This window comes from Sylvia atricapilla, chromosome 1 (assembly GCF_009819655.1).
Source record: "Sylvia atricapilla isolate bSylAtr1 chromosome 1, bSylAtr1.pri, whole genome shotgun sequence".
NCBI classification, from domain to species: Eukaryota; Metazoa; Chordata; class Aves; order Passeriformes; family Sylviidae; genus Sylvia; species Sylvia atricapilla.
Window position 1 is genome coordinate 32000787 of NC_089140.1, and position 18719 is coordinate 32019505.

Sequence of the window (18719 nt, forward strand, 5' to 3'; positions counted from 1 at the left end):
CCTGTGCTTGACATATACATGCTTTTCTAAAACTTTCCTTAAAAGAGGAAACATTTCCCTATTTCTCTACCTCTTGCAAAATACTATCACTCTTGGAAAGCAGCCAGAGACACCATGTGGTGGTTGCAACCCACAAACCACATCCCCAAATGTCAGAAACACAACAGAGCACACGAAATATACTTCTGCAGGTGTTTGGCTCCATCCACCCACTGCTGCATTTTGGATATTGTACACCCGTGGGAAATGCAAAATCTGATTGAGAAATATGAGTTACTTCACATCAAATACTGTACCTCTTAGTATTGAGCATCTCAGGTAACTGCATGAAATTCATCAGAAGAAAAATGTTCCTAATCATGATTAAAACTGCTACCAAGTACCAACAGATAATTTCACTACTATTATCATTAGGGTAAGTGAAGAAAAAGAATAATAATAAAAAAATTTCTTTCATAATTTAAGACATATGAGCAGTTACATTAATCTCAAGTTACCATAAGAGAAAAGGCACTAGAAAGGCTTTAAGATAGCAAAAGGATATACAGTCACAAGAAACGTTCTGCATTCAGTCCTTGCTCTGTTCCACTGTCAGCAATCCATCAGCATTAGCCTTGCCAGTATTTAACAACATTTGACTGAGTTATCATGATTAATGGAATTTTAAAGAACATGCTGGTTTGCATTAGCTGTCATAAACATTTTCACTTTTTTCTTTCCAATTCTTGTCTTTCAATTTAAGTTTTTTCCCCTGGCTCATTTCTCTCTGATTTTCCAATCACAGCCCTTAAACACAGTAACATTTTACCATGAATTGTCATGGCAGATTAAAAACTGAGGAATCTCCTGATCTTAAACATTGAATTAATGTAAAAATTGCCTGAAAAATATGTGGGGTAAAAAAAAAGCTATGCCAAAATCTAGAATACCTTTGTTGCAATGATAATTTGGGGCCAAATAAACATTATTTTTTAAAAATCACCGCAGAGATGCAAACTACCCTGCACAATCCTAGAAGGGAGAGAGCAATCTACCTAAAACAGCTTCTATTTAACAGAAACCAAACAGTCACCATTTTAGTGCTTGAACTTCAGTGTTAATTGGGAGAAAATCCAGACACCAAAACAACCACGGTCCAAAGAGCATGACTTCACCATAACAACAAAGCACATACCTTGTTTAGTGTAATTGTTTTCTTCCTTCAGTTATACATTAGTAATTTTCTCTTACAGTAAGAGCAATTTATACACACAGAGCACTTGACTGTTGTGTCCTCCCATCCCCTCCTAAATTCCAGGAAACACAGATAGCATTTAAAGGTAAGTTTAGCAGAAAAGTGTACTTTTTTAGTACCTGTGCTAGAAAACACAAATGTACACATGCCTCAATCTTTACTGTATCCACAGATAAAAGAGTCCAGAAGGAGATAAAAAACCCAAAGTGGATCAGCACAGTAAGCAGACACAGAGGCTTACCAACATTTGGGCAAGGAACCTTTAAAGAACATTGTTAACAAGGATAAGTATGGGAGTTAAATATCACCATATTTTGGAAAAAAAAAAAGGCACAACAAAACACACCCTCACCATGTGTTTCTGTAATAAATAAACCACTACAATATATTACACAAAGACTTAAAACCAATATGCATCCATTCAAACAGTATTTATTTAATTACACCGTAATGTGAATAAGTTAGGTCCATATAAACTCCATTTTGTTGTATGTACAACCTATGTCATTAGCAAGCTGATTGAGCCAGCGGGTCTAAGTGTCGGCCTCATCCTCCGGAATGTACGCATCTTCTGACACTCTGTCCTTCGGCTGCCTCTACAACAGGACCACCACAGCCTTCATCCCCAAAGTAGACTGAAAGGGGAGGGGGGAGGAAATCAAAGTCAGAGTTGCAGCATGTACTTGACATGACTTTAAATCGGTATTTGTAAAACACAAGTGCGGAGGAAGAGCCTTAAAAATGTACAGAATAAACACTAGCCCCCAAAATACTGAAATAATGCCACCTTTAAAGTAAAATTTAAGCCTACAAGAGCACCAACATGTGCTCACAAAAATGAGCATCTGTAAGCTTCAGATTAGACCAAACATCTGTTTCTAATATCTACATATATATATATATATATATTTTCTGGTACAAAACACATCTTTTACTCTGGACAGATTACAGATGCACACCCATAAAGTAAGTCTCAAACCACCAGCGAAGCTAAACACAGAAACACTGTCAGCAAGCAAATAACTGCAGCAACTTGGTTATTAAGACAAGGGAAGATTCCACTGAAACTGTAATATGATCTTACTACTTTTTTACCGTATTTTCTACTGTTTCTACTGAATCACTGAATCCTAAAAATGGGATTTCTATACACTGTAACTACGTGAAGCTAGATGAGTTAATCTATGACTTTGCAAACAGTATCATCCATCAATTATTTGTTTTAGGAATACCTGATCCTGCACAGTAATCAAAGGCATTTCTTGAGAACCACTTTTTTTTGCGAAACTTTAATTAGTTAGACTCATGGAAGCCCTTCTATAAAACTTAAATGTCACTAGAACTTCAGCATTACTAATGCCATAATATCACAGCACAACAAAGACTCCCACAAGAAAGAGGCAACATGAGCCAAATGCATTTTGCTTCATAACAGTGACTAATACTGAAGGATACAGCCCTTTATTCCATGCACCTTTTATGCAGTGTTATTCCCTCATTTGCAAAGGCAGGAGATTGGGTTTTGGCATCAATCTGTGCTAGAAATCTGAGAAGTTATTCTGCAGTGCAGAAACTTGCACAAACTAGCTCTACAATAGTTTGGAAGGGCAGCTGTCACGCATAAGACACAGGAAGTTCCGTATCTTCAAAACTATGCAAGATTAAGAGAAGTCTTCCCAAGAACTCTAACTTTGCTGACTTGTCATTTGAATTTCCTAAGAAACAATAACCACAACAATTAAAAACAAGGGATGGGAGCATCATTCACAACTGTTGCTGGCTGGAGATAACACCCAAACCAGTAACTGCACTGGGTTTGTATGTACATTTGGAACCAATACATACCTCCAGATAGTTGGCTCAGGCATTCCAGGATCTGCACCTCTTTTAAAACCTGAAGTGAAACATACATTACATACATATATAAAAAGAAAACAGTATGTGCAGATTCCTACATAGTTAAATCTCTATAAAGTTATTCCAGCCCATTAAATAGCAACGAAAGAGAAAACTACTGAACACAAAATTGTGATTCATGAAGCTGTGTCCTAACCTGAATAAAAACTGCATATTCTAATGAAGGTTAAAAAGCAAAGAAAATAAATATCAGTGTACACTTCTTCTTTTTTGAAAAGTCTTACCTGCATCTCTACATGACTTAAACTTCAGGGTCAACTGTCTGAGATAAAGGAAGTCATCTAATCCCAGAGATCAAGACACAGATACTTTTGCATCTTTTAAATGTTGTTCAGAAAGCAACCTAGCAGGGCTCTACCAACAAAGACACCTAAAACTGGTGTATGACGAGCATCTCAAGGCCTAACAGGTAATTCTCCAATGAAATCTGAGACACAACTTAAAAGCAGTATTTCAGTAAGTTCACTCCATTGAGCACGACAGAATGCTAAATGTTAAATCAATTAAACCTCAGATCCTCTATTCTGATTTGTACTTTTTGGAAAAAGCCACATACTACTGAAGCTTGCAAACAAACAAGCTGTTTTCTAATACCCAGGAAAAGGAAATGAAAGTTAACTACAAAGAGCTCAACCCCAGTCCCCAGTGACTCAAATATACCAACTGACTAAAGTATATGCATACTAGGAAAGCAACCAAAAGTTCAGTATATGAAGTATCTTTGCTCTCTGGACTGTAAAATAAAAGTCTTGAAACAGAATCATGCAATTCAGGCACCATTCAACACTACACTGGCTATCTAGAAGCAAATGTTTCATGAAAAATATATTATTTCCCTCATTTTCAGAAAGTAAATAATGCAATGGTGCCCAAAACACAGACCACAAAGGTTAATGGAAAAACTTCCATTAACTTCACAGGCACTGGAAAAGCTCTTTGAAGATAAACTTGAATGATCTGAGACTATTAGACATCCTGACCCAAGTTCTTTTGCTGCCATGCTGTCCAGCAACTCAGCTTAAAAATTCATGAATTGCAGTCACATTCTGTGTGTGTGGATGTTCCTGGCTCCTCCCCTCACACTCAGTATTTTTAAATAAGCAAACCAGGTTTAACTAAACTATATTGGTCTTATTTACTGACTTAAAACCAGGGCAGCCACTTCAAAGCAAGTTTAAAAAAAATACAACAAAACTCCACCAATGATCTATAATTGCATATTCTCATACTGGGCTCCTCGTACATGCCCTGAGCTAGAGACTCTTACAGAGAAAAGTAACAGGCTCAAATTTTCTGATAATTTTCTTGACTATGTTTAATTTGGTATGGATTTTATACACACACGAGTCAGACCTTCCTTCCCAGATTCAAAAGTAATCCCAGCAGAGAAGAGGTTCTTCTAATCCTGCAGACTTTGGGTACATGCCACCTCCAAAGGTCTATGGCAATCAAGGTGGCATCTGCACTTCCCCTTCCCATCTGCTTATACTTTCATTGCTGCAGATAAATTTATAAGAAGGAAACGCAGATGTGGTACAGCACACATATTTTCTGGAGATATGAACTATACTACTACAAGTTTCTCACTGATACATAACAAAAATATACTAGGCACTCTGGTGTTAGTGCAACTAACTAAATACAGTAAGATGGCTTTATACAATTTGAAGTAACTTATTTAATGTCACTAATGTAACTTATTAGTGCCACTAATGTGACACTCTGATGTCAATAAGGAAAAAGAGCATCTTTCCCACATCCACAGATACTGTGATGGAAGTAAAATCAACCCAAAACTTCAGTAACAAATTAGGTTACAAAACACCGCTGAAATTACCTCCCAAAACTTATTAATTTAAAATCACTGATAAATTAAAAAGGGAAATGCAATTAAAGTTCAGACCTAACAATGCTAATTAGTTCTTTCCATAGTTTTTGAAGTGGCTTCTTTTGATTGTAGTTGTTGTTAAAGCACTTCGGTAACAGCTGAAGAGACCAATATTTTCCTGGTGGTTATCTAGAAACCAATCAAAGCCCTTCAAACCAGGCACTGCATTCCCCTCAATTAATCAAAACAAGATCTCAAATTTGACTAGAAACACATCAAACTCCCAACCTTCCTTTGTGTTTGCATTCAGTGCAGAGACGCTTGCCTGCTTTAGGTGCTTTTCCCAAAAGGCCAAACAGTTTGAGTAAAAAGTAAGTTTGAGTAAAAAGTAATTGCAGAAATCAGTCTTCCTGGGCCCCCTCTTATAAAAAGAACTGAATAAAAGTATGCAACCTCTCTTTAACAAGGACAGCTGATGCTTACAGCTCTAACTCAGCAGAACTATCATGTATGTCATAGTGATACCTGGCCAGCCTGACGACAGGAGCAAGCAAAATATATCCTGGGCACTCCCTTAACATTCCACTGCGGCTTGGAAATAGGAGCCACACCATTTTTGGGTGGGAGAGAGACTGTAACCTGTATTCCCGCTGCTAGAAATTCAGCCTCAGGCAGAGGCTGGCAATGGCCTCAGTGCCATGAAGCGGCACCCCCAGCGCTCTCCATCCCACTGACTCCCTGAGCACAAAGCACAGCCTTGACTGCTACAGCAAGCAGCCTGACACAGGGTTACATCACAGCCCTCACACAGGACTGGCCTCCAGGGAGGAAAAGCGGCAAAAAAACTCATTATTACAGAACTACAGAATTGTTAGGTTGAAAGGGACCTCTGGAGATCCCTCAGTCCAACCCCCTGCCAAGGCAGGGCCACTTGGAGCAGGTGACACAGGAACGTGTCCAGCTGGGTTCTGGATGCCTCCAGAGAGGGAGACTCCATGACCTCCCTGGGCAGCCTGTTCCATTGCTCCACCACTCTCAACGCAAATAATTTCTTCCTCAGGTTGAGGTCAAACTTCTTGTGTTACAGCTTATGGGCATTGCTCCCCATCCTGTAGCTGGGCACTGCTAAAGAGTCTGCCTCCAATCTCTTGGCACTTGCCTCTAGGATATTTGTATGCTTTAAAGATATCCCCTCCCAGTCTTCCCTTCTCTGGACTAAATAGGCTCAGCACCCGCAATCTCTCCTCATAAGGGAGACGCCTCAGCCCCTTAATCATCTCCGTGGCCCTGTGCTGGACCCTCTCCAGCAGCTCCTCGTCTCTCCTCTGCTGAGGAGCCCAGAACTCGACACAGCACTTCAGCTGCGGCCTCGCTAGGGCCGAGTAGAGTGGGAGGATCACATACTTCTTTACAAAGAAAGGGGGGGGGAAATCAAAGAAATACCATACAAACACACACACCAAAAAAAACCAACAACCCAAAAAACACCCACTATAATAAAAAGCCTCCCCGTCTCACGGATCGGCCAAGGGCAACCCCGCCCTCCCCTGGCACATGCGCGGCGATGGCCGCGGGCGGCGGGGGGAGCGCGGCGGGGCGGCCCTGGTCCCCGGGCCCTTCCCTCGGCCCCGCCGCTCCCGGCAGCGCCCGGACGGGCCGGGGGGCGGAGAGCGGCCATCGGGGCCGGCCGCCCCATACCCAGCCTCGGCAATGGCCGCCGAGGGGCCCCGCGCGTCCCCCGCCCGGCACTGACCGAGATAGAGCACTACGGGGATGAAGCCCCAGCGGATGGCGAACTGGCCGCCCTTGAACAGCTGCTGTAGCCGCTGCTTGGCCTCCTTGCTAAGCTTCGGCATGCCGGCGGCGGGGCAGAGAGGAGGAGGAGGAGGAGGAGGAAGAGGAGGAGCGCAGCCGCGCTCGTAACAGCGCCGTGCGCTGGGCGGGATCCATCGCGGGGCGGGGACCGGCGCTGGCCGTGCCCTCGGGCGGGCGAGGAAATGGCGGCCGTGGGGTGTCCGGGGGTCGCCGGGTGTCCTCTGCCCGCTGCCACCCCGGCGGCCTTGTCCCGCCCGCCTTCCAGCGCCGCAGGCCGAGGGATCGGCAGCGGGATCGGGATCGGGATCGGGGTGGGCCCAGCGGGGCCGGGCGGCTGTGAGGGGGCGCGGGGGCTACAAGCGCTCTGGGTCTTCCTGCCCGCCTTGGCTCCGCCGCATCCTTGTGCTCGTTCTTCCCCGGAGCTCTCGAGGTGTTGCGCACACGGCGCCTCTGGAGGGTAGGAAGTGCCTTTGGTAAGTGAAGGGGAGAGATGGAGTGATAAGAAAAAGTGTTCCTGGAGGGAACTGGAAATGCTTCCCCATGAAGGTCTCCATGAGGTTATGTCAAGGAAGGTTTAGGTTTGATATTAGAAAAAGGTTCTTCCCCCAGTGGGTGGTTGGGCACTGGAACAGGCTCCCCAGGGAAGTGGTCCACGGCACCAAGCCTGGCAGATTTCAAGAAGTGTTTCGACAGTGCTCTCTGGCACACAGTATGACTCTTGGCGTGTCCTGTGCAGGGCCAGAAGTTGGACTTCTGTGATCCTTGTGGATCCCTTCCAGCTGAACATATTCCGTGGTCTTTGATACCAGGCCGTGTGATGTATCCAGTCCATGGAAACAAGGAGTTCAGAGGGTGACAACTTGACTAGAAATGTGGGGAGAGACCCGATACCTAAAAACTGCCAGTACAGCACCTGGAGCTGGTTGTCCTTAAAAACCTCAGAGGCCAGATAAGCACCGAGGCACTTTCTTTCTTAACTAATAAATGAGGTCACTGTCCTTGCAGTGCCCTAACCACCAAGCTACTCTTTGCTTGACACAACTTACATGACATCTTGCTGCATAGTGTCTATGCTGTCGACTCAACCGGTTATATCATGTCTTTACCATGTTTTCATTCTTTCTCAGGTAGCCTTCTGCCTTTTGCTGTAATGCCAGATCCAAGCCAGATGCAGTTCTTCAGGTTCCTGCTATTACTAATGCAGCTGCAGCAGTAAACAACATCAGGCTGTATCATGTCTGCTACCTATTGCAAAGTTCTGCATGTTATATATTGGTTTGCCTATGGCAGTTACTTGAACTTCTGTAGCCATTTTGTCACATTAAGAATAACATCAAGTCAGTGCTTTTTAGGGACAAGAAAGAATCCAGGGATATAATAAATATTACTTATTTAGATATACCATTTACTCTTCCAGTGTATGGATGCCTGTTCTGCCATTTCAAGATTATAAAAATAGGAGCTTTTAGCTCACTACTTCCTCTCCAGGTACAGGCAGGTAGCAAACTGCAGGCAACATGGGGGGTTCTGGCAGCCCATGGCTTCCTTTTGCCACAGTCTGTGAATAATCAAAGTGTGGGGGATGAAAGAGTATTTTGTTGAGGTCATTGCACAAACGTGCAGTCATGTTACAGAATGCACAGCCTTTCCTGTTGTACACCAGTCCCAGTCCCCTGTGCTTCCATACACATTAAACATGGGATACACCAGTATTTCTAGTCATATTACTGAAACACATTCAATGACATCTGACAAGTAAAGTAGAGGTATAGAGTTTGTGAGTGTCTCCTTTATAAACTGGATAGCTTATCTCTGTGGAGAATTTATGCACCAGTGCTATCTGTATTCATCACGAACATGAATGTGAAGTTCATAGGACTATAAGCCTACACCTTTCCCAAAAGAATATGCCTTTGGGAAGGAAATTCTGGGAATTCTAACTGACAACTGAGAGAACAAGTCATTCTATCTACAGGTTTGTGTTGGATTTCAGGTTTTTTGGTATATCACTGTTGTCAAACTTTTCAAAATAGTACACATAAGTAAATTGTACAAACATTCAAAATTACAGATTAACTCTTCTTCTGAACCAGTGGAATGCAAGAGGCACATTCATCAATTAGTAATGGCTTGTCATACTCAAGAGAGAACTCAAACCATTGAACCTGGTTTTTTGTCTTGCAGGAACCAATTTTTCAGCAGCTTGTATTAAATTGGTTTTCCTTTGTAGATGAGGCCAAGTAAGATTTATTTTCACACTGTGGTTACTGTTACAGCTTGTTCTTTCTAAACATACAGACTCAACTGTTTATTACAGCACACAGCTTGTTAATCATCTCTTACAAAATATTGCAATAAAGTATGACCCACTGTAGTGGAATTAAATTCAAAAGCTATTTTTTCTTCCTGTAATTTTAGTGGAAGTGGGATTCAGAAGGTTCAAATGTACAAATCACCTGATGATATGAAGAGCTGAACAGTTGCTCCTCTCCTTTGAGAACTGGTGTAACAGTGTCATGTGTGACACAGTGCATATAATGTTATTGTGGTTGTTCTTGAGAAAGACTCCTCACCATAGTGTGACACATGTACCAGATTTCGCTTCTTCCCTTCACACATTGAGTCAAGGAATAATTTTCAGAACACAGAAACTTGTTAGCCTTCATTTCTCATGTCTGCCAATTTGAATGTTTGACTAAAAGCTTGTCGGTTATTTCATTGATTTAACTATAGAAGCCAAGAAATTAATAGCAAGAAAGTTAGTATTACTTTGTTTTGTTTGTAGTTTTCTCACAAACAAAATCAGTGCTAGAAGAGCACAAGAGTATGTGTTTGGTATACAAATAAACCAGTGTTGATTCTGTTGTTACTCATCAAGATTTACATAGTCTTACATACTGAAGCTGTAAAAGGATGTCTGTAAACTAAGGATTTTGACTGGAGAAGAGCGCTTATTTTATAACACATGTCTATAGTCTCAAACTGTCTGATATGTCAATTAGCCAACCCAAAGACCTCAACTAGTCAACCAACCAACCAACCAACAAACCCACAAAACCTTGACAACAAAAAAACCCAGTAAATGGTTCTGCTGACTCCAGAAGTTTTCCATGGCTCCTGTGTCACCTAGGATGTTAGAGGGTTAAGTGCTCAGCAGTCCTTTGTGATCCGCTGACTCAGACAGAGGGGGAAGGAGAGCAGCAGTCATCCTTCCAAGTTCATGGGACAGCACTAGTCACATAATTTAGCCTCTAAAAGCAAATGTGCCTGTGATGGGGCATGAAACAGTGAGCTGTTTTGGAGGGAAAAAACCTAATACCCAAAGAAACAGGTAGCGTAAGATGGAGGTGTCTGCCTGGAAAAGACGGAGGATTTTATGTGTGTGCTATATGTAATCATGCTTGTAATTTATTGTGGCAACACTTCGTGTGAAGGATTTTGATTTTATTTGATTTTTTTCTTGTGGCTGATAATGAAGATACACTTGGAATAGTGTATCCATTAACTAAGAAGAATAAGCCTCCAATTGCTGGAGTGATGAAAGAAAATTAGTGATACCATAGATGTTGACAGTCTGTTGTTGCAAAAAAAATTAAATCTCTTTGCATTTCTTTTGCCCTGCAGCTTCATGTGATCAGCAATAACGATAAAATCACAGAGTTTTCAACCGGGACAAGAACATGAATCCCTACTGTTTTATTAACTTGATTAGAGTAATTCCACAAGTGTTTTCACAGCATATAAATACCACTAATACTCATGGTAAAATGGCCAAATATTTCCATTTTTATAGGTAAATGAGGGAACTGGAATTCTTAGAGGCATGACTAAATAGCTGAAGTGTCAGGCTCAGGGGAAATAATGTCACTTGGTCAGATGGCTTTAACTTATCTTTTTGAGTGTGAAGGGTACCTTTCAGGTTAAAGAATTCCAGACGTCTAAAGCTTTATCTTAGCAAACCACAAAGTAAAACCATACAATATTACATGCAACTCAGAGGCTGATGAAGGAGACAAAGTGCAATGACACATTGAAGTCTGTGAAAAATCACTGTAAACTTCATAGGAAATCCTGCAGGTCTCCATTATGCACTTAGCAGTCTCACTTCTGAGATTTCCCTGATTTACTGACAAGAAGCTGCATTAAATTCATCTGCTTGAGAACAAAGTTTCAGTTTGACCCTATTTAGGAGGAACTTAGATTTCAAAGACACTACGGTGGATGTTTCATACTTTGGGATTATACCATAAATCAGTATAAATAGCACAAGAACTTAAGGAGGAGCTCTTCCAAGAGATTTCCACTGCAGGCTGAATCTTTATGATCTCAGTAAAAACAGTTGTCTATTATGACTAGACATTCTATTTCACTTCAGTGTTACAACTAATCTTCCTATTTTTATTGTGGTCTAATAATGATCTTCCTTCTATTCCATTTCAGTATTCCTATTCATCTAGTCTAATAAATCCCTGCCTCTCTGCAGTACAACTGATCTGGGAAATGTTCCTTTTCATTTCACAGAAACAAGAAAAGACAGAGACAAAGAGAAATGGGAAGTACTACAGCCAAAATAGCAAAGACTTAGGCTGTCCAATTAGGTCACGTGCGAAATAACCAGAATTATAAAATGTCTCCTGAGTGTTATTGAGACCTAGATTACTTTGGGGTGAGTATATTTGAGTTCTTGCATTTAGTATAGTTTCAAAACATGTTTAGAATGCAGAGCTGTAATGCATATAAAAAATTTCTCTTGAAATTAGACTCTTCATAGAAATTTCTGTTGGATGTACCCTGGTCACTGTCTGATATGAGATATTTCCAAGAGAAGTGATATTACCAGATGCTGTGCCAGTTTAAGCTGGAGTAGACTTAATTTTCTTCACAGTGGCTGGTATGGGGCTGTGTTTTGTACCTGTGCTGAACACAGGGTTGATAATACAGAGATGTTTTTGTTATTGCTAAGCAGGGCTTGCACAGAGCCAAGGCCTTTTCTGCCTTTTGCACTGCCCTCCTGGTGAGGCTGGGGGTGCATGAGAGGCTGTGAGGAGACACAGCCAGGACAGGTGACCCCACCTGGCCAAAGGGATATTCCAGACCATGGGACATTATGCTCTGTGTATAACGTGGGGGAAGGAAGGAGCAAGAAGGGAACATTTGGGGTGATGGTGTTTGTCTTCCCAAGTAACTGTTGCATGTGATGGGGCCCTGCTCTCCTAGGGATGGCTGAACACCTGTCTGCCCGTGGGCAGTAGTGAATTAATTCCCTGTTTTGCTTTGCTTGTGTGCATATCCTTTGCTTTCCCTATTAAATTGTCCTTAACCCATGAGTTTTCTGGGTTTCGCCTTTCCAATTCTCTCCCTGATCCCTGTGTTTGTGAGGCATAGTGAACAGGTGGCTGTGTGGGGCTTGGCTGCTGGCTGAAAATTATTCAAAATTCATCGAATGATCAGAGTGGCAGGAGCAAAAAGCAAAGAGTAGTGATTTTGTATATTTCATACAGGAGCTGTACAATTCATTTACTTAAAAATGAACCAAAACTGAGTGGTGACATGGAGTTAAAAATTCATTATTTATTATTGCAGCTTCTGAGGCCAGGGAAGGAGAAACAGCAGTCTCAGGTGAGACAGCATTGAAAGAACCTCATTAAATGCTTTTAGAGATCTCTGAGAAGACCTGTTGGTGTGCTTGAAAATGGGATATTACCTGCTTCACAACTGTAGTGTTGTTTGAAGTGTGACTTTCCCATTCTGCCCATCTTTACTTAATAATGAAAATAAAACGTTACACTTAGAGATACTGCTACCTTTTACCATAGATAGTTTTTTCTAAAAATACAGCAGTTCTTCAGTGCATTTTTTTATGATTGCAGTACTTGGCCAAGGATGAAAACAATAATCTGATTCCTTACATACTTTCAGTGATACGCAAAAATCTGATGGATAAAAGGATTTTCTGAGGCCAAAACTAATACCCATATTTACTCATTCATTGTTTTTAAATTAAGCTCTTTTAGCAGCTGAGCAGCAAAGGGTTTGGTAACTCTAAGAAGATTTTCCTCTAAAGATATTTTATTAATGCAAACCTTTTCTTTGTCAACAGATGTCAAATAGATTTTTGTTGCTGAAGAGTATGTTATTTTAACAGCACATATCTCTAAAGATTTTAAAGGATTTAAAAGATGCTTATTATAGGCAAATTTTTACTATGATTTAAACAAGGTGAGGAAAACAAATAATATATTCTGATTTATCAAAATCTTTGCTTGTGTGCTTACCTTTGTACCAATTCCAGCCTTAGTAAACTGTATTGTGGTGAAACAACCATGAAACTGATAATGTAAATCTTTGCAGAGACAAATGAAATATTTCTCTCTGATACAAGACACAGAATTGCAGCATTTGAAAAATAATAATTCTAACTGTAAGTCATATTCTGCTTTGTCTCTTCAACGAGTGTTGTAATGGTCTTTCATAGTGTACAACTACAAAAAATGCTGCGGAAACAACTCTTTCTGACAATGAAATATTTGAAAATGTAACTGATTGATGCACAGCACCCACTTCACTGATTTACAATAGAGCTTTTGGATGCCCTCTCAGATTTTGCAGAGATAACAAGCTACTAATTAACTCTGGTTATAAGCTAAGATAACACGCATAGTAAAGCAAAAAGAAGAACCTCTGAGTTGAAATACGCCAGGTAGATCTGAAACAAGTCTGTGTGGGTTTTTTGCCAGTTTGTTCTGGGTTTTGTCTGAAGTCCCCGTAAAACAAATTATGTATTATTTCAGTTACTGTATATATCCTTAAGTATCCTATTTTGGTTGTAATTTCCAAAACAAGAAGGGTGTTTGTTGAAACTAGGAAATTTTTTTAAGAGTTAATTAAATTTTAATTCAGTATAGCTTCAATTTCAATAGAATTTAAAGCATAGCACAGCTAGGTTTTAGTGTTGTCATTATAATAGTTTTTAACAACTTGTAATGCAAATTACAGAGCCCAGAGCATAAAAGGAAAGGTAAAAATACGTGTATTTTCAGATCTTGAATAAGATTGCCTGGTCAACAAAGGAAATGTGTCATGTAGATGTACAAATTGAATAGCTCATAATAAATCTAAATGCTGAACTAATTATTTAGTAAACTGAACATAGGTATTAATTTATCTTTTTTGTTCACTTTGGGTGAATTGTCTTCAGAAACTTAAGGACAAACCTATTGTCATATTGCTCATTCGGCAAGGTGAGGAGCATTTCACACCTCCTCTGGCCAAGCCTCAGGGTGTGCTGCCTGAACTTTCTGCTGAAGGTGACACTCCAGCCAGAGCTGCCTTTCAGAATTTGGAGATTGAACGTGGACAAAATATCAACATTTACGTCTGTCTTTAGTTTTTGCATTTCAGTAGTTCAGATTTCACTGAAAATTCTTAGAGATCTTCAGCATATGGAAGATTAGAATCAGTCATTTAATACCATAATGAAGAGTAATTAAGGCCTTTCCTAGATACCAGAAGGCATTCAAGGAAAGCTCTTTTCTTTTTTTTCCAAGTCTCATCTGGTGCTATCAAGATTAAATGAAGCGCAACTGGTTAATGAAGTTTTTACTATTCTACTAAAATAGTCTCTTAAAATGCTTCCCTTTTGCCTTTCATACACAATTTTTGTCCATACCTTGTCTATTTTAGTGGAGTCATATGCCATATTTAGCCCAGACAAATGTTTTTAGATTTTACTAATTTCAAAACCTTGTCAAGTAGACACACTAGTGTGTCTTCTCTATATACTGTCAGCCTGATGCACATGCCTGTGAGTTCAGCTAAGACTCTTTCCACTATTGCACAGAAAACAAATGACCTTTCAGGGAAATACCTATCAGTGTTTCAATCACTGCTGCTGCCTTTCAGTTAGGATTATTAAAAATCTCAAACTTTATTCTCCTAGAAGTGCAGAACAGCTGCATTTTTGTCATTTTGGATGCTGCAGTCCAGTTTAAGAGGGTGATTTGTAGCAGTAGGTATTAGTGATGAATGAGATTTCAGTAGCTTTTCCATAGCTTCCTGCCTAGAGAAAAAAAGAAAAAAATTAAAAATCAACAAATAAACCCACCCCAAAGCCATAATGGCACATTTGCTAAGTGTCTTTTGCTGCTTCTTGTAAAATGTTAATAGACTCCTAAAGGTTTCATTTTTGAATGAGAACCATTTAAGCAAGAATTTTAGCAGATGCAAAGGACATTCAAGGAACCTGTGAAAATTCCCTATGTTCTGCTTTATAAAATCTGTTAGGCTCATTTGGCATAAACTGTGAATCTGACCCTTATTTCCAAGCATTTGAACAGTCAAAAAAATAGCCATTCTTGTAATACTTTTATTTTTTACTGTTTTTTCAAGTGTATATTAAGTACACATCTGAAGAAACAATTTTGTACTCCTTTATTTTAGATTTAGGTAGCAGCCACAAGAGATTAAATGCTGTTATGTGTAACAAAGCATGAAGATGACAAGATATATGAACCAGAGGCTTTTCAGCTTGATCACGTCATCCAGCACATAATGATACAGATTTTGTATTTCAGACACCAATGTCACCTTGGGGTTGAAATCACTCTAGTTGAATCTGTGTGAGTAAGTATAAATAAGATAGTTCCCCACACTCCAATTACCTTCCTACTTTAAAAATAGAAAGAAAAATGAGTCGTCCTGAGTTTAGAGATGAGTTATTTGTGTGTGGTATTTGTGATGGAAAATTCTTTCTAAATAAACACAGTAATAAATGGTCTTCTTTTTTCCTCTCATATTTTAAGGGGACAGGCTGCTTCTAGTGACAAAGTACTAGACTAGACTGATCCTGGTCTCTTTTAGGGCATTAGTACTTGACTAATACATACAGCACTATCTATTAGAGTCATTAATTATATCAAGCAAAATATTTTTCTGTCGTTTTTCTATTGAATTTCTTTAATAGAAGAATTAAAGAAGAACATGCAGAATGTTACTTCCCATGTTGTGTTTTAGTTCCAGCAACTTTAATATGGATGATATGCTGATGGGCGTTTGAAGTCCTGAAAATCATGAATCTGATAGGGAGCCTAGATGGACTTCAAAAAACATTCAAAAATCATTTAACTATTACAAAATTTTCATAAACGCTGAATAAATGTGTCAGTTAATAAATACATCAGCCTCTATTACTTAAGTTCCTTCACTTCATTACAGAAAGACACTATTGATACAAAATTTATTAGCAGTGTTCTGCCAAAGCCAGCGGAGGGCAGACTTGAATTGGAAACTCTTTCTGCTACTGCAGTTACTTGAAGTTGAAATATCAGGTAGTGCCTTGAGCTCAAAGTTTCATCTCTTCTCTACTATCCTAATTACCGTTGTGCTGGATAAAAGCCTTTTTGCAGTTGCTGTTTGACAAAATGGGTGTTTTGTGAATGTTTAAATAAAGATGCTAATATGAAAGTGAATAAGTCAGTGTATTGGCAGCTGTGTGTTACTCATCAGGGATAATCCACACCGCTTAATCCTTAACCATGTATATCCTGAAATGTTTTTTTAAAGCTACTAAATATAATTACCCCATTTTACAGGTGAAGAAACTGAGGAATAGAGTGGTAACCTTGCAGATTACCCATCTGGCTGATCTACAGAAACAAGAAGAAAATCCAAGTTTCCAAGGTCTAATCCAGTATTTAGCATGCATAAACTATTTTAACTCTTGCAAACATTATGGAAATGATGGCTAGCAGCCCAGATTGTGGAGATTGAGGAGCTTACGCTGAGGAAATAGCAGGCAACCTGACAGTCAGGTTGGAGATTTTAAGAAGAATATTCTTCCCAAGAGGATGGGTGGCAGTCAGATCAAATGCCTAAAGATCCGCTTTATAGTATTAAAACTAGGACTTCACATTTTTAGGCATATTTGTCATTCATTAAGTTAGGTTGTAGTCTTTCCAAAAACCTTTATGATACTCGGTATCTGACTCTTGTTATGTGTAATGTGTTATGGCTTCACACATTTTTAAGTGCAGTGTGAAGGTTTGTAATGTATTATAAAAGAGGCCACTTTAAGCTTCTTGGTCATTTTTCCCAGTACCTTGTGTAATTGTAGACCTCACAAAGAATTGTCACCTCCAAATTGTCATCACTTTCCGTGATTCACAGAGGCCTGAATATGCAATTATCTCAAAAGGGAAGAGATTCATTTGCTCTTCAGCAGAACATAAACTCTCCTCAAAATAACCACTAATTGAAGGCATTTGTATACAGGGTTATTTTACAGTAAACCACTGGATACTTTAGCTCAAGAAGCAGCAAGAAAGATAACGATTCAATTAATGAAAACTGCTGCTTTGAGAAATGTGTTTTCCAGTGTCAAAGTTATTTTATTCATCCCTAATTATACATTGCTGAAAAGTGTTAACCATTATTAGGGGCAAATAAGTCTGCGGTTTGGGGGTATGGCTGGTTTTGCCTGCTGTAAGCTTCACAGGTTTCCACCTCTATCTCCACAGTGATATTTTCTTTCACTAATCCTGGGTAGTGTATGTTTTGTTTGCGCCCAACTTTCCCTTTTATTTGTAAAATATGTGTGAAATGTTCAAAACATTAGTGATTTAAGAGCAGTTAAGACATTACTGCCTCAGAAACACATCATTGTTATACAGGTTGTGTTTGTTGTGCTGAGCAGGTCCAACTGAGCTGCAGAGGGAGTTACAGATAATGCAAAATAACTGCATCGGAGCAGTAGCTGTTGCTATAGGCAGATTAGCCAAAAGCCTGTCCCTGTGTTTCTTTATATGGAAAATAAGGGATTTATATATGTACTGTCTGCATAGAGAACTGATATTGCTGTGTGCCTTTGCCAAAAAAATAGTATTTTATTGGAAAGTAAACTTGGTTTTGAATTTAAAAAAATTGATTATGCCGTGTATAAAATACGTGTTTGATCAAGATCAGTTCCTCTGGTAATGTTCCTTCAGAGGTGAAAGTTTTACTGGCAGGGAAAAGATACTTATCCATCTATGGAATTTAAAGCCTGATGCTCTCAAGTGGCCAGGACCCTTAAATGTGTGTTAAAGTGTTCTTCCTCTTAGTAAATCAAAAATGTTTATACTTACTGTCCCAAGTAGTAGAAAGAACACCAGAAACTACTTCCATGTTTAGAATTCTGTGGAGTCTGCTACCTGTGAGCAGACTCCGCTTAAATCAAGTCTCTGGAACTACTAATTGCTAACCTCATTCTTGACATACTTCAGCCTTCAACAGCCTGCTGCAACTTCTGTTGCACCTTCTGGGATTCTATCTATAGCAATTTCTTTCTCTCCTCAGTTGGCTCCAAGCCAGAAATATATCCATTTGCACAAATGTTTCTTAACCTTGTTCATACTGGGGGTGGCGGGGGAGGAGTCATATTTTTTTTTCTGCTTCTCTGGTTGGTGGATACTTTTATAGTAAATTCAGTACTTGCTATGTTTCCTGTGTGATGGACCCGTGGTTACAATGCCTTTTCTAAACTACTGTTTGTTTCACTTTATATGCACTGAATAAAACTATTTCTCTGTGGTCGTTTCATGGGCATTTACTGTAACATGGAAGTCCTAAGTATACACATTTAATCAAATTTTCTGATATGGTTGTATTCTTCCTTCTCAGTAGGACATTCTTAGCTGACAGAGAAAGCCTTCAAGATTTGCAGAGTAACCAGTGCTTCTGAAGGCTGAAGAAAACACTAAAGCACAAACACTTCTCACCAGGCAAGTTCCAGTCTCCCTGTCATGAATAAATTGGTTTATAACTGATAGGGAAGTTTTGCTTACCACAGGAATGCTACTGGTACCCAAACTAGCTTGTCTTCCTTCTGAAAAACCTGCAGCTCACACATACACATGTCCAGCATCCAGCTATGGAGTCCTCAGTGCAGGA

General features: G+C 39.7%; 1 protein-coding gene, 1 long non-coding RNA gene and 1 other non-coding gene across 4 annotated transcripts; 2 read left to right on the top strand and 1 right to left on the bottom strand.

Moving 5' to 3' along the window:
- Positions 1 to 1650: 1650 nt before the first annotated feature.
- TOMM7 (translocase of outer mitochondrial membrane 7) lies at positions 1651 to 6890 on the bottom strand. The gene is made up of 3 exons (XM_066318605.1): positions 6733 to 6890; positions 3080 to 3128; positions 1651 to 1869 (listed from the first exon to the last, which is right to left on the bottom strand). Exons 1-3 carry the CDS (start codon positions 6833 to 6835, stop codon positions 1854 to 1856), a joined length of 168 nt encoding a protein of 55 aa, XP_066174702.1. The 5' UTR covers positions 6836 to 6890; the 3' UTR covers positions 1651 to 1853.
- An 88-nt stretch (positions 6891 to 6978) lies between these two features.
- On the top strand, positions 6979 to 16264 carry LOC136361009 (uncharacterized). Of its 2 annotated transcripts, none has more exons than XR_010743556.1 (3): positions 6979 to 7267; positions 12378 to 12413; positions 15234 to 16264. It is a non-coding gene; the product is annotated as an uncharacterized lncRNA (long non-coding RNA). The 2 variants fall into 2 exon arrangements; XR_010743558.1 differs by lacking the exon at positions 6979 to 7267 and adding an exon at positions 10386 to 11460.
- Positions 12669 to 12756, top strand: LOC136373003 (small nucleolar RNA SNORD93). Its single transcript, XR_010745567.1, has one exon. It is a non-coding gene; the product is annotated as a small nucleolar RNA SNORD93 (small nucleolar RNA).
- Positions 16265 to 18719: the final 2455 nt, after the last annotated feature.

What these genes read in the sequence shown, in the direction of transcription:
- TOMM7 (XM_066318605.1), bottom strand. Translation starts at nt 6,835, where the DNA reads ATGCCGAAGCTTAGCAAGGAGGCCAAGCAGCGGCTACAGCAGCTGTTC. An exon ending in CCCCGTAGTGCTCTATCTCG is followed by an intron (nt 3,129 to 6,732) that starts GTCAGTGCCGGG and finishes GTTTCACTTCAG; the next exon opens with GTTTTAAAAGAGGTGCAGAT.